Source organism: Hemitrygon akajei, chromosome 11 (assembly GCF_048418815.1).
Source record: "Hemitrygon akajei chromosome 11, sHemAka1.3, whole genome shotgun sequence".
Classification (NCBI taxonomy): Eukaryota; Metazoa; Chordata; class Chondrichthyes; order Myliobatiformes; family Dasyatidae; genus Hemitrygon; species Hemitrygon akajei.
In genome coordinates, this window is record NC_133134.1 from 151,013,652 (window position 1) to 151,029,146 (window position 15,495).

The 15,495-nt window shown below is 39.5% G+C and overlaps 1 protein-coding gene across 2 annotated transcripts in view; it reads right to left on the reverse strand.

The window, feature by feature from the left end:
• Window positions 1-1,230: 1,230 nt before the first annotated feature.
• LOC140736129 (neurotensin receptor type 1-like) overlaps window positions 1,231-15,495 on the reverse strand; it is a 65,398-nt gene continuing 51,133 nt past the window's right edge. The window contains exon 4 of one of the 2 annotated variants that reach the window (XM_073061924.1): window positions 1,231-1,718. In XM_073061924.1, coding sequence (XP_072918025.1) covers window positions 1,577-1,718 — 142 coding nt within the window. In that variant the 3' untranslated portion in view covers window positions 1,231-1,576. Of the gene's footprint in view, window positions 1,719-4,454; window positions 8,851-15,495 lie in introns of those variants that run through there. The other variant, XM_073061923.1, reaches the window with a different exon arrangement.

The following is a 15,495-nucleotide window of genomic DNA, read 5'->3' on the forward strand; positions in this document are numbered from 1 at the left end:
TAAGTTGCTTGCAATGGTCGAGCATTACAAGCATGTTCATTCATTTTGTGCCGGTCATATGACCAGGTCTTTCCATGACCATAATTGTTCATGGCAAATTTTTCTGCAGAAATGGTTTGCCATTGTTTTCTTCTGGGCAGTGTCTTTACAAGACGGGTGATCCGAGCCATTATCAATGTTCTTCAGAGATTGTCTGCCTGGCGTCAGCGGCTGCATAACCAGGACTTGTGCTATGCATCAGCTGCTCATACGGCCATCCACCACCTGCTCCCATGGCTTCATGCGACCCTGATCCGGGGGGGGGGGGGGGGGCTATGCAAGTGCTACACCTTGTCTGATGGTAACCTGCAGGAATGAGCACCTTATACCTCCTTTGGTAGAGACGTATCTCCACCCGCTGCCCCTTCACAAGTATATTAAACACAAAATATTAGCTTGCTTGCATGCAATTCCTGCCCGATTAACTACCGGTAGTTAAGGTGATAACTCTTAGTAAAGTTTTGAGGGTATGAATTTCCTTACCAATCCAACATCAATCGAACCTTGATCTGAATAATTCCGTATTAGCTCAAAACACTTGCTTTAAAAAAGTCAGTGCTACGTTGTAACCTGAAAATTACTGTTTTAACTTAGGATACATAATTCTGTGAAATTTCTTTACCAGCGGAAAGTAGTCTAACTTAGAATCAGAATCAGAATCAGAATCAGGTTTAATATCACTGGCATATCAAGTCAAGTCAACTTTATTTATATAGCACATTTAAAAACAACCCATGTTGACCAAAGTGCTGTACAGATCAGAGCAGATAGTAAAATCAGAAATACAAGAAACACAGACATAACCAACAAGGCAAACAGCTCATAGGCACAAAAACAACACAAGGGCCTAGGCACAAGCCACAAATCATCCCCATCAGGAGGATTCAAACGCTAGTGAATAAGAGTAAGTTTTGAGCCTGGATTTAAAAGAGTCGATGGAGGGGGCAGATCTGACAGGGAGGGGAATGCTGCTCCACAGTCTAGGGGCTGCAATAGCAATAGCGCGGTCACCCCTGAGCTTAAGTTTAGATCGTGGGACAGTCAGGAGCCCCAAGTCAGCCGACCTGAGGGACCTGGAAGGAGAATAAGGGGTTCGAAGGTCTGTGATATGGGGGGGGGGGGGGGGAGTTCAGCCTACTTAGGGCTTTATAAACAAACAAGAGAATCTTAAAATCAATTCTGAACCGTACTGGCAGCCAGTGGAGGGAGGCCAGGATAGGAGTAATATGGTCCTTCCTAACGGGCACCTGTCAGGAGCCTGGCTGCGGCGTTCTGGACCAGTTGCAGATGGGACAGGGAAGACTGACTAATCCCAGTGTACAGGGAGTTGGAGTAGTCCAAGCAGGAGGATATAAGGGCATGGATGACTTTCTCGAGATCTTTGAAAGAGAGAAACTGCTTGATTTTGGCAATAGTCATGAAATTTGTTGTTCTGCAGCAACAGTAGATTAATACAGAATAAAAAACTACGTTAGATTGATTAAATAGTGCAAAAAGAAGAAAATAAGTCATGAGGTAGTATTCATGGCTCCAATGTCTATTCAGAACTCAGATGGCTGAGGGGTAGAAGCTCTTCCTGAATCGTTGAGTGTGTCCCTTCAGGTTCTTGTCCCTCCATGATGGTAGTAATGAGAAGAGGGCACGATTTATCCTTAATGATGGAAGCAGAATCTTCTATGCTTAATAGAAAATTAACCATTGTTTTATATTCAATTCAAGTTGCTGGGTTAGCTTACAAATACAAATCTGTTCTGAGAGTTTAATATGGTTTCTAGCTAAATGCAATGTTATTCTTTTTTGAATGTATTTTATTTATGTTCCTGTTCTTATCAAACTGAGTAGGCTACGGTCAATTATGGATAACTCTGAACATCCTCTACATAGCACCATCCAGAGACAGAGAAGCAGTTTCAGCGACAGGTTACTATCGATGCAATGCTCCTCAGACAGGATGAAGAGGTCAATACTCCCCAATGCCATTAGGCTTTACAATTCTACCGCCAGGACTTAAGAACTTTTTAAAAGCTATTATTAATGCTTTTTGAGATAGTGATTTAGATGCATATCATATTCTTTACTGAGTTAAGTATTGTATGTAATTAGTTTTGCTACAACAAGTGTATGGGACATTGGAAAAAAGTTGAATTTCCCCATGGGGATGAATAAAGTATCTATCTATCTATCTAATTGGCCAAGTCACTATCATACTGATGTGATATTTATTGTCTATTACTCAATTCTTTTAAACCATCCTGCATCATAGTAAATGCTAACAGCAAAACATGATGAAAATAATCTGTTTATTCCACAAACATTGTACATTGAACAAAGTGCTTTGAAATTGTCTACTTATATATTTGTACTCATCATTCAACCCAAACAATAAATAGTTCACTTTTCAAAAGCATGCTTTCAAAGCTAAAATTATACTTCAGTTCTCAGTGGATTGATACCCAGACCAGAGCAAAGTACTTAAGGATAGACACTGATACATCAATTATATTGGCTGTGCACTATTTAAACTCCAAGGTTCACAATATTTAACTGAAAATAAATATCCATAAAATAGAACCAAATAGACTTATGAGTCTTAAATCCCTTCTTTAAAATTTACAACAGAATTTAACCACATAACACAGACAGTTGAAATCACAAAAAAAAACAAGATTTCTGTCAGGATTATGTACAGGTTGGTTCTTAAAACATGATCAGCAAGATTTGTGCATACAAAGATTAGAAATGAAATATCAGTGTTCACAAGAGCAGATTTTCACCATACAATACAACTACCAATGAAAATGTTTGTAGAGCCTTACAAGTGGAACTAAATTTACAGCAATTACACATTCTCATCAAGAAATAAAACAATAACAAATTGCTTTTTAGTTTAAATGACCCCCAATCTAGAAAACATTCTTTGTACAAGACCGAACTCAGCTATTGTATTTATTATTATAGTGCATCGAAACATGAACTCTAATGAAACCCTCACTGTATTAAAACTTCAATATTAGCACAAACAAATCAAAAATATGAATATGATTTTGTAGATTTAATGTCTACCAGTGGATTGGTGGAGATAATCTGTCATACCTTCATTATCTGTCACATACATTGAAGTTATCAGCAAAGGTTTGATAGGTTGGAGCAAAGGAGGCCCAAAACTGACTCAATAGAGAGATGTAAAATTATGTGAGGCAAGGATAGAGTTAGTAGCCAGTGTCTCTTTCCCAAGGTAGGTATATCTAAAACTAGAGGGAATAGGTTTAACTTGAGAGGGAGGAGATTTAAAAGGAATTTAAGGGATAAATATTTCATATGAAGAGTAGTTGATATCTGGAATGAGCTGCCAGAGGAGGTGGTGGAGGCAGGAACAGTAACAACATTTAAGAGGCACCTTGATACATAAACTGATTAGAGACAGTCAGCATGACTCTGTGCATGGTAGGCCGAGTCCAACCATCTTATAGAGTTGGTTATAACTAGGAAAGTTGATGAAGGTAAGACAGTGGATGTTGTCTATATGGAGTGTAAATGGCAAGTGGTAGGACAGTGGAACAGAGGAAACTGGGAATACAAATCCATAATTCTTTGAAAGTGGTGTCACAGGTAGATAGAGTAATGAAGGAAGCTTTTGGGACACTGGCCTTCATTAATGAAAATATTGAGTACAGGAGTTGGGATGTTTTGTTGAGGTTGTATAACATGTATGGTGTACTGTGTGCAGTTTTGGTCACCAACCTACAGGAAATATGTCAATACAATTGAAGAGGTGCAGAGAAAAATTACAAGGATGTTGCCAGGATTTGAGGACCTGAGCCATAGGAAAGATTGTCTACGTTAGGACTTTATTTCTAGAGTACGAGGGATGATTGATAAGTTCGTGGCCTAAGGTAGAAGGAGTCAATTTTAGAAAACCTAGCACATTTATTTTTCATATATTTACACACTTAGTCCAGCGGTCGTGGAGCATACGGATCCCTTCTTTGTAGAAGCCGAGGTCTCGAACCTCCAGAAGTGGTGATTGATAAGCAGGGGTATTGATAAGTTCTGCATTTTCACTCAAAGAGTTGAACTGCACGTGCATATAACGAGAGCTGTATACCTCATCTCCTTCCACCTTAGGCCACAAACTTATCAGTCAGCCCCGCTGTGGACCACCCGGAGGTCCGAGATGCTCTCGTTACATGCACATGCAGTTCAACTCTTTGAGTGATAATGCAGAAAGTTTGAAGTTAATAACTCATCTCCTTCTACCCTAGGCCACAAACTTATTGATCACTCCACTGTGGACCACTTCTACAAAGAAGGGATCCGTACGCACCACGACTGCTGGACTAAGTGTGTACATGTAGGAGGGGACTATGTTGAAAAATAAATGTGCTAGTTTTCTAAAATTGACTCCTTCTACCTTACCACAAACTTATCAATCACCCCTCTTATAGGTGAATGAGTGGAAATTCGATAGAAAGTTATGAGGGGTATAGATAGTGTACATGCAGGCAGGTTTTTTCCACTGACATTGGGTGAGACTAGAATTAGAGGTCATGAGTTAATGATGAAAGCCAAAATGTTTAAGGGGAACATGAGGGGGAACGTCGTCACTCAGAGAGGGGTGGGAGTGTGGAATAAGATGGTTGCATGAGTGGTGGATGGAAATTTGATTTCAACATTTAAGAGAAATTTGAATAGCTACACGGATGCGGACGTTATGGAGGGCTGTGATCCTGGTGCAGATCGATGGGACTAGGCAGATTAATAGTTTGGCATGGACTAGTTGACTCCTTAAGGTTGTTATAGCCAGGGGTGGTAATGGGGACAAGCTTTTGCTACTTACTAAATGCCCCCAGTGGTTTGCACCTCCAATAGCTTCTGACAACCAAGTCCAGCTCCTAGTCTTCACGTGTGGCTTAGTTACTAAGCCAAGCAGAACTGCTTCTACTGACAGGAGAAGGGGCCAAGGCGGGTTACTTGCACCTTAAAACAAGTTGCTTTGGGCAGATGGGGCTTGTCAGCCATGGTTGGCAGCTCACTTAGGAAAAGGAAAACTTTGATCTCAAACCTCCGCTGCCTTGAAGCTCTATCCACTCTAATGGAATGCTTCAGGAGTAAGCCTCAAGGGAAACATCCGGAGCTGGTGTCCCTCAGGCCGTCCTACGCTGAGTTCAACACTGACTGGCAACTCCTGTGATGCTGTTAGTGCCGATCTGTGTTGGTCACTGTCGTCCCTTTGGATTTATCAGATGCATGGAGAGGGGGAGCTTGCTACATGGGTAACAGTTTGCTCCCTATATTGCACTGTCCAGGCTTGCATATCTAGACAGCTAGAACACAACATCGATGGGCAACCCTGACTGACGGAGGCCTCTCAAGATGAGCCAAAGGACCTGTTTCTGTGCTATAGCATTCTATGACTTACTTGAATGAGCAAGGGCATAAAAGGACACGGAATTAATTCAGGCAAGTGGGATTAATATAGATAGGTATGATGATTGACACGGACACAGTTATCTGAGTTTTCTATGCTTTATAATTTTATGACATTTAAGGGGTATCTCCAATCCATCAAGATGACTGTACAGTGCTGGTAAAGCAATAAAATGATCATACTTGCAAAATGTCAACCTAATTTTTTTCCATTATCTTGGTGGGGAATCTTACTGCATCATTTGTAGAAATTACTATATAATTTGCAATTTTATGTTCTACGGTACACCCTCTTTAGACTTAAAGATATCATTTAATGAGTCTCAGAATTTTTCAGAGGTACAAAGTGTTGTATACATGAGTTACAACTCCCCAATATTGCGCAAAATTTGCATATGATCATTATAGAAACTTTGAAAGCTGCATTTAGAAAATAGATGCATAAAGTTACATCTATTGAATTCTATTGTGAATGTCAAAAAATTGAAGAGCTCCACATTGAAGAGATCCATGTCAGACTGCAATTTCAGAATATAACAATTAGATACAGTAACTGCCTTGGTTCTGTGGAGCCAATACCCCTTTGCTTGGAAATTTAATTCTGATCAGTAGTGTTACACTTAGTTATTTGGAGCGTGCTGTACTCCTTCACTTCCACAAGTTGGAAGAATTGGCCATTCCATGAAGGATCAGGAATACTAGAGTTGTTGAACAGAGTCAAAGAGTTGGATAATGGAAGACTTGGGGCCAGGGGATCAGAGATCAAAAGGAGCAATGGAGGTTGGTAGGATGCTGCTACTTTATTGCTGAAGAAGGGTGGTGTGAAATGCAGGGGGATGGATGGGAAGAAAGACACTTATCTTACAGTGGTTCCCAGCCACTGCTTCTCTCTGAGATCCAACCGTTCAGGAGGTGTTCAGTGATTGTCATTTCAGGTCAAATTATTCTTAAATCTCCCCCCCCCACAGAATAAGTCATGAACATGACTAATATGGAAATCACAAAAATCATGCAAGAAGACATCAGTTTGGGAATTACCCAGTTGAAGTTTTGAAAATGGTGTTTCATTCTGATAACAAAAGAATTTAAATTGCACAAGGTTGAATAAATAGGACAGAACAGAATAGAATAGAACATTATTATCATTGCTCAAGACAACATTCAATTACTTGGATAATTAAGCTTCCTGCATTAATTATGATATAGGTATTTGTCTTTCTGAATGCTGGGAAATAAGTTTAAAGTGATGGAGATTTAAAAATGAGCAATATTAAAAACAATAACTAAAGTTATATTTGTCATTTTGGATTTATAAGCAGGGGCAACAGTTATACAGTAAACCTTTCACTTAGCTTATTCTGTTCCTGATCATGTGCAATTTCCCCACACAAGTGATGATTTATGGTTGCAGTTTAATTCTCCATTTAGGATCTGTCATTCACCGTAATACAACTGTGCAGTTGTGAGACACAAATAAGGTTGCAGGACTGCTATCTGCTTTTTTAAGAGAACCAAGGAAGAGTTATGATTGCCTGTTTTCAAATCTAACAAATATTTATTTGAAAAAACATCAGCCACTAAAACAATTAACCTGTTTACCACTGCAATGTCGAGTCTCTATATCATTTCACAGAAAATACAGTTCCTAAAAATGAAGTGTAAAATATGCCCTGATCTGTTGTTTTACATATGAACAAGTTTACAACCAATTTTGATAATACCCTCTTCAACGGTAAGACAACGGTAAGGTATGATTTATTTCAATCACCTTTTTGACTGCTTTCACTGTTTGGCAAAACCCAATTAATCTTAAACACAAGAGATTATGTAGATACTAAGTATCCAGAGCAATACACATAAAATGACTGAAGAACTCAGTTGGTTAGGCAACATCTATGGAGGGGATTAAACTGTCAATCTTTCACACCAACACCCTTCATCTGGACATGGCTTAAAATGTCAACTGTTTATTTCCCTCTATAGATGCTGCCTGATCTGCTGAGTTCCTTCTGCATTTTGTACATGTTCCATCTAATTAATAACAGACAGACAAAGTACTTCCAGCAAGAACAGAACTTATGTACCTTTAATGATTCAGGCTCCTTTCTGGTTATCATTCCAATTATTATATCGTATTAAGTATTATGGCCTTATGGATCTGCAAGAGGAGCTCAGTTGTGAATCTGGTCAAGAAACTTTAAACAGTCAGTTTGACATTGCAGTGAATGTACAAAATGAAAGAAGCACAGATGGAGTTGGCAATTTTTTTTTGGTCACATGCTGGATACAGACCTGGTGGGCTAGGCAGCTTTCTTCTGAGCCATAACAATTCATAATTTTATGATACTATTTCTATCCCAACAATTCATTGCCAATTCGGGTGCAGTTCATACCTCAAACTCTGTTCATTAGAAGTCTTTTTTGTTCCATAGATTCGCTCAAACTCGTCGCTAACTATAAAAACTGGCATTGAATAGTTATATGAGCTTTAAAAGTATTCTTAAATCTCTTTAAAAGTGTATCCCCACTAACAAAATAGGGCCCTGGTTCCTGCACTTTCTCCAACAATTGACCTCGCTTTCCACATTCCATCTGATGCGCCAGGACTCTGGTATCTGTTGTTACATTAATACGCTGTTCATTAAAGTCACCAAGACTCAAGTTCTTACTTTCTTTAAAATCAACTGGTTCTGTTTCATGCATTCCATTAAAACTTACCAGGTTCAGAAAATTTATTTTACCACTCTATTGTTGAACATCTTAAAAAATGTAAATTGAAAGAGTATTGGAGCATGGATTGCAATACATAAAAACTCCAGAATAATTGGTACAGTGCATTCAAATCCTGAGCATGGTGGATTACTGGATTCCTATTGAACTAAAGTTCACATAATTTTAATTCTAAACAGCTGTATTTTTCCTCTTAAATCCTGGGATCACTTACACTGATGTTCCCTGTACTGAAAATAAAAAGCACTGCAAAATGAGTGGAAACCCAAAGAAACTGTTTTTCCAATTAATTAATTAATTATGAATTACTTTTTAATAATAGAATGTTGCTATGAGGGTATTCTTCAAAATTCATGCCAGTAATCACCAATCTTCATTAACTATTTGACTTCAATTAATATCTGTTAGTACATTGTTTCTTTTGTGACGATATTGGAGTAATTATGATTGCTGGAAATACTATTTGACTTTCTGCTAATTGCACGGGTCTTGGCTTTTGATCGCCTGAGAAGACAATAGGAGCTGAGTGTGGAGAAGAAGTTTTGTCTGAAGTTTGTAGAGACCAGGTTGTACAGGATAGGGTTGATAGTGGAGCTGACATAGAAGAGGATATTTGTCACCATGTAGAAGTAATGATAGAAATCATAGAGAAATCTGAAAGAAGTAACAATAGCAATTAAGATAACAAAATGCAGCACACTTCATAATAAAAGGATTGAGAATGTATTGTTCTTTATTTTGTTGGTGCAAGAAGTAATCTTGTAAAGATTGTAAAGCATCCTTCCTCCCCCCCACCTTTTAAATCTGTCATTTTCCCCCTCCCTCTCAGTCCTAAAGAAGGGTCTTAGCTTTTCCAATTAATTCATTAATTAATTAATTGCATAATTACTTTTTAAACAATAGGATGTTGCTATGAAGGTATTTCCACAGATGCTGCCTGACCTGCTGAGTTCCTCCAGCATTTTGTGTGTGTCATCTTGTGAAGGGATTTGAAAACAAAGAGAGTCTATCTGAAATTGTAATTATCCACAACACTTCAATCTCAAATTATGAAGTTGTGTGAATTTTATTAAGGATAGACATAAATTCAGAAAAGTCATTGGGTCTTGGTGCCTCCCTTTTCTAGCCTTAGCTCCCAGGTAAGAAAATAACCACAGATCAATAATCGAATCAAATTTTCTTCCGGAGGGTACAAAATAAACTTGGATTCTATTCTATTGCTAGTCATCTGAGGAAAGTTATGTGATGGAAATATGTTCTGCATGGTAGACCCACATAGTTATAACCAATCACCACTGAAGTCCATTTCTGAAATTCAATCCTATTGACATCACTGACACTGAATATTAAATAACGTGTATATGCATTTGCTTAAGAAGATATTTTCTAAGTATTTGACCAGTACTTTATTAACAGAATTAATTTCTGCACCGCAAGTACTCTTTAATTAAATCAACTCTTTGCCAGAGAAGGGGAGTATCTTTCAATATTCATAAAATATGAATTATAAAGTAATAATTAAAGATATGAATCTGTTCAGGTTTAAATCCCAGATGAATCCTAGCCATTCTGTTCATCCTCCCATTCGACAACCTCTGTTTATGTTAAGTAATTTTCGTATATGCACACAGTTAATTGTGTCTGGAACCTAAGTGCTTGCTTTGAAGTTTATCTCTATCATATTATCTCTATTGAAGAGGAGAATCTTTCTCATTTAAAGTGAATAGATAATTGATGTTCCCAGACAAAGTGAGACTAATTCTAGATGATTATCAACCATCCTGGTAAATGCAAGATATTATGCAAAATGCTTTGGTCAAGTACGCTTCCCTTTTTCTTGGGCAGTTCCTTTGGATTGAGAATGACTTTGAACTTCACATGGACTCCAGTTATTGATGCCATCACAGAAGCTCCTGTACCATATTGAGCAGCCATGGGTCAGAGATTCCTATGAATCAGTGTGGAAATTTTACTTTTTCAAGTAGACTTTGAACACATCCTTCAATCTTTAGCTCTCCATTTTAGGTAATCATTACATGTTTGTAATAAGGGTGTTTCATTCAGGTGTGTGAATGCCATGGCCTACAAATGCCCTTTGCCTCCTCCACCTATCACCTCCAACTGAGTGCATAATCAATTCTGATTAGTACATAATATGATCAACACTGGGATCCTGGCCTGGGACGGGACAGGAACATTGGTTCACTGCATTGGTGCTGCTTCCTTTACTTATGTGGGCTTGTTAGTTTCATCATCTTTGCAACCAACTTCCACCACACCCTTAAATTCATCTGGTCCATTTCTGACACCTCTCTCCCCTTTCTTGATCTCATTATCTCCTTCTCTGGAGACAGATCATCTATTGGCAAATTTTACAAACTCACTGACTCCCACTGTTGCTTTAATTACACCCAGTTCTCTCAGCTGCTCTGCATCTATTCTTCCAATGATGCTTTCCTTTCTGAAATGTCCTCTTTTTTTCAGAAAACAGGATTTCTCCTCCACTACATCCAGGATTCACCTGCAATCTTCCATTTCTTGTATGTCCCATTAGGTATCAGTTAATAAAAACACCAGCAATATAAAAGTAGGACTTGAATTTATCTGGAACTTTCCATACACATTTTAGATGTTCCAAAATCACATTACAATCTATCAAGACTGGTTAATGTAATTTGGGATAAAGCTGTAACCAGTCATGTGTCAGCAGCTTTCAACGGCAGCCAAGGTGGTAATTGCCAAATTGTCAGCCTTTCAAATGTTGATAGAATAATCAATTTTAGGGAGAATAGCAGGATTAACTTTCCTGCACTTCAAATAAATAATGTCATGGGATGGTTCATATCCACCTAAGTGATCTGATGAGACCTCATGATGTTATTAGTATCGGAACTTGTTATTTCTGTCAGTCATCTACCTGTAATTTTGGCTTTCTCCATCTTCCTATTACTATAGCCTGGGCCACTGAACGTGTCCCACAATCCCACTATAGGCAACATGTGATAGAGACAAATAAGCATAATGAGATTTCAAATGCCACGTTGACCTACTTGGTCTCACCTTATCACAGATATTCTCTCTCTCTTATTGAAGACCTATTTTCTCTCTCTCTCCCAGTTTTGAGGAAGGTTCCTAGATCTGAAACATTAACTCTTGCTTCTTTTTTCATAGATGCTGCTTGACATGCCGAATGTTTCTGGTATTTCATGCTTTTATTTCAGAGTTATATCCTTGCATTTTTTTTCATTTCTGAAGGCTATTCATGGACAAGAATAGAAGAACTCAAGAAAATAGGAGCATGAGTGGGCCACCTGACAACTCAAGTCTGTCATTCACTATATATCACAGCTGACCTACCTGAGAACTCAACTTCTCTTCTGTGCCAATTCCCCGCAGACCTCAATTAGACCTGAAGACCTATTGAGAATGCTCCACCCTTTGATCATGACTGATAAATTTTCCCTCTCAACCTCGTTCTCTTACCTCCTCCCCAAAACCTTTGACACCCCTACTAATCAAGAACCTATCAATCTCTGCTTTAAGTATACCCAATGCATGAGCCTCAACAGCCATCTGTGGCAATGAATTCCACAGATTCACTACTCTCTGGCTAATGAAATTCCTCCTCCTTCTATTTTGAGGTTGCGCTCAAGGTTCTAGACTCTCCACTTTTGGAAAAATTCTCTCTAGGCCTTCCATTGACCTTTCAAATATTTATCTACCTCCTCTGCAAATACCTGTGGTGTTCTAGCCTCCACAATCATCCAGTATAGAGAAAAGGTATCACGTAAGACCATAAGACGTTGGAGCAGACTTAGGCCATTCAGCTCATCAAGTCCTCTTCATCATTTCAACATGGCTGATCCCAGCTTCCATTCAACCCCATGAACCTGCCTCTCACCATATCCCCTGATGCTCCAACCAATCAGGAATCTATCAACTTCTGCTTTAAATATACCCATGGACTCGGACTGCACCTCAGTCTGTGGCAGAGCATTCCATAGGTTCACCACTCTTCGGCTAAAAAAAATTCCTCCTTACTCATGTTCTAAAATGTCACCCCTCAGTTTTGAGGCTGTGCCCTCTAGTTCTGGATACTCCCACCAGAGGAAACATCCTCTCCACATCCACCTTTTCAAGTCCTTGATTCAATGTGATTCCTCACATTCTTCTAAGTTTCCATGAATACAGGCCTAAAGCTGCCAAACACTCCTCATGTGTCCCTTCATTCCCGGAATCATCCTCGTCAACCTTCTCTGGACTTTCTCCAATGACAATACATCCTTTCTGAAATAAGGGACACAAACCCATTGACAATACTCCAAGTGTGGCTTGACTGGTGTCTTATAAAGCTTCAGCATTACCTCCTTGTTGTTATATTCTATTCCCCTTGAAATAAATGCCAACATTGCATTTGCCTTACCACAGATTCAATCTGTGAATTAACCTTCTTGGAGCCTTGCACAAGGACTCCTAAGTCCCTCTGTGCCTCTGATGTTTGAACCTTCTCCCCATCTAGATAATAGTCCGCAATATTGTTCCTTTTACCAAAATGCATTATCGTACATCTCCCAACACTGTATTCCATTTGCCACTTTTTTGCCCATTCTTCCAATTTGTCTAAGTCCTGCTGAAATCACATTGCTTCCTCAGCACCACCTACCCCTCCACCTACCTTCATATCATCTGCAAACTTTGTTACAAAGCCATAAATTCCATTATCTAAATCATCAATGTGAAAAGTAGCAGTCCCAATACTGATCCCTGAGGAACACCACTAATCACCAGCAGCCAACCAGAAAAGGTCCCCTTTATTCCCACTTGCTACCTCCTGACTTTCAGTCATTTCTCTATCCATGCCAGGACATTTCCTGTAACACCATAGGATTTTATCTTGTTAAGCAGCCTCATGTGAGGCACCTTATCAAATGCCTTCTGAAAATCTTAGTAAATGACATTCACAACTTGTCTTTTATTCACTCTGCTTGTTACTTCCTCAAAGGATTCTAACTAATTTTTCAGGCCAGATTTCTCTTCACAGAAACCATGCTGACTTTGACTTATTTTATCATTAGTCTCCAAGTATCACGAAACCTCATCCGTAATTATAGACTCCAACATTTTCCCAACCACTGAGGTTAGGCTAACTGGCCTATAATTTCCTCTCTTTTGTCTTCCTCCCTTCCTAGAGTGGAGTGACATTTGCAATCTTCCAGTCCTCTGGAACCATTCTTGAAAGATAATGACCAATGCATCTGTTATCTCTTCAGCAAACTCTCAGGATTCTGGGATGTAGTTTGTCTGGTCCAGGTGACTTATCCACCTTAAGACTTTTTATTTTGCCTGGCACTTTTTCTTTCTGATAGCAATGGCAGTCACTCCTGCTCCCTGATGCTCATGGACCTCTGGCACACTGCTAATGTCTTCCACAGTAAAGGCAGAAGCAAAGTACTTATTTAGTTCATCTGCCATTTCTTTGACCCCCATTACTACCTCACCAGCATCATTTTTCAGTAGTCCAATATCAACTTTCATCTTCCTTTTATTGAAAAAAAAATTTAGTATCCTGCTTTATCTTATCGGCTAGTTTGCCCTCATATTTCATCATTCCCTTCTTATAGCTTTTTTAGTTGCGTTTTGATGGATTTTAAAGGCTTCCCACTCACTTTCGTTACCTTATATGCCCTTGCCTTGGTTTTTATGCAGTCCTTAACTTTCCTTGTCAGCCACTGTTGCCCGGCCCTTCTATTTGAGAACTTCTTCCTCTGTGGGACATACTGCGCCTTGTGAACTATTCCCAGAAACTTCAGCCGCTCTGCTCTGCCGTCATCCCCACCAGTATCCCCCTCCAAACCACCTGGGCAAGCTCCTCTCTCATGCCTCTGTAATTCCTTTTTTCTCCATTGTGATACTGATACGTGTGACTTATGCTTCTCCCTCTCAAACTGAGGTCTGAATTCAATCATATTATGATTCCTTTATGATAAGCTGACTAATACTATCTGGGTTATTGCAGAACACACAATCTAATATAGCCTTTCCCCTAGTAGGCACGAGCACAAGCTGCTCTAAAAGGCACATCGTAGGCATTGAACAATTTCCCATTTTTGCGATCCAATATCACTAATGGCAACCAGAATAAAACAGTGCAATAACTGTTTGCGTTAGTGAATTTTTTAGAATTCCAGTTTCATTGAATTCCCTACAAATCGGTTATTTGGATCCTTGAATCTGTGCTGAGTTCCTTCAGGTTGTTATAGCTGGCGGTGGTAATGGGGACAAGCTCCCACTACCTATTAAATGCTCCCAATAGATTGTGGCTCAAATAGCCTCAATCAATCAAATCCAGCTACTGGCCTTCACCTGTGGCTTAGCTACTAGGCCCAATGGAACCACCTTTGCTGACAGAAGAAGGGGTAAAGACAGGTTACTAGCACATTAAAACCGTTTGCTTCGGGCAGACGAGGCTCATCAGCTGTGGTTGGCAGTTCAACTACAAGAGGGAAAATGCTGAACTCAAACCTTTGCTGCCTTGTGGCTATACCCACTCATGGGGAAGACTATGGGAGTAAACCCCCGAGGGAAAGGTCAGAGCTGGAGTTCCTAAAACAGTCCTATGTTGAGTTCATCCCTGACTGGCAGCTCCTGTGACACCGCTGGTGCCAAACTGCATCAGTCTCTGCTGCTCCCTTGGGTTCATCAGATGTGGGGAGAGGGGGAACTTGCAACATGGCAAAAGCTTGCTCTCCATATTCTACCGAGCGGGTTTTCATATCTATTGAGCTAGGGTGCAACATCTGTGGTCGACCCTGACCGATGGAGACCTCACTCACTCACTGACCTGTGCTGATTTTTTGACATGCTGCTCTGTCACATAGCATCCTTTCATTTTGCTAGTTGAGTTCATGTAGGGAAAATTCATTCAATCTAGATTTGGGTTTGAGAATCTTAATTCAGTTTTGATATATTAGGATGCACGACTATTGTAATGTGAAAACATGAGGCAACCATTTTGTAGATGGTAAGTTCCCACAAATAGTAAGTGAAAATGAACAAGCTGCAATTAAGTACTTATATATTTAGACATGTTTGTTAATACTGATTGATAAATATTGGTCTGGAAGGAATGGCTCTCTGTTCTGCTTAGGAGAGCTCTCTGGGATTTATTGTGTCCAGTAAGGCTTTTGGTCTATTCAAAAGACCGCACGTGACAAGTTGGCTCGTCTTCATCACTGCAGGTCTCTGGAGCGTAACCTGAATCCACAAGCAATTTGCATTAATCCAGAAACCCATTAATAT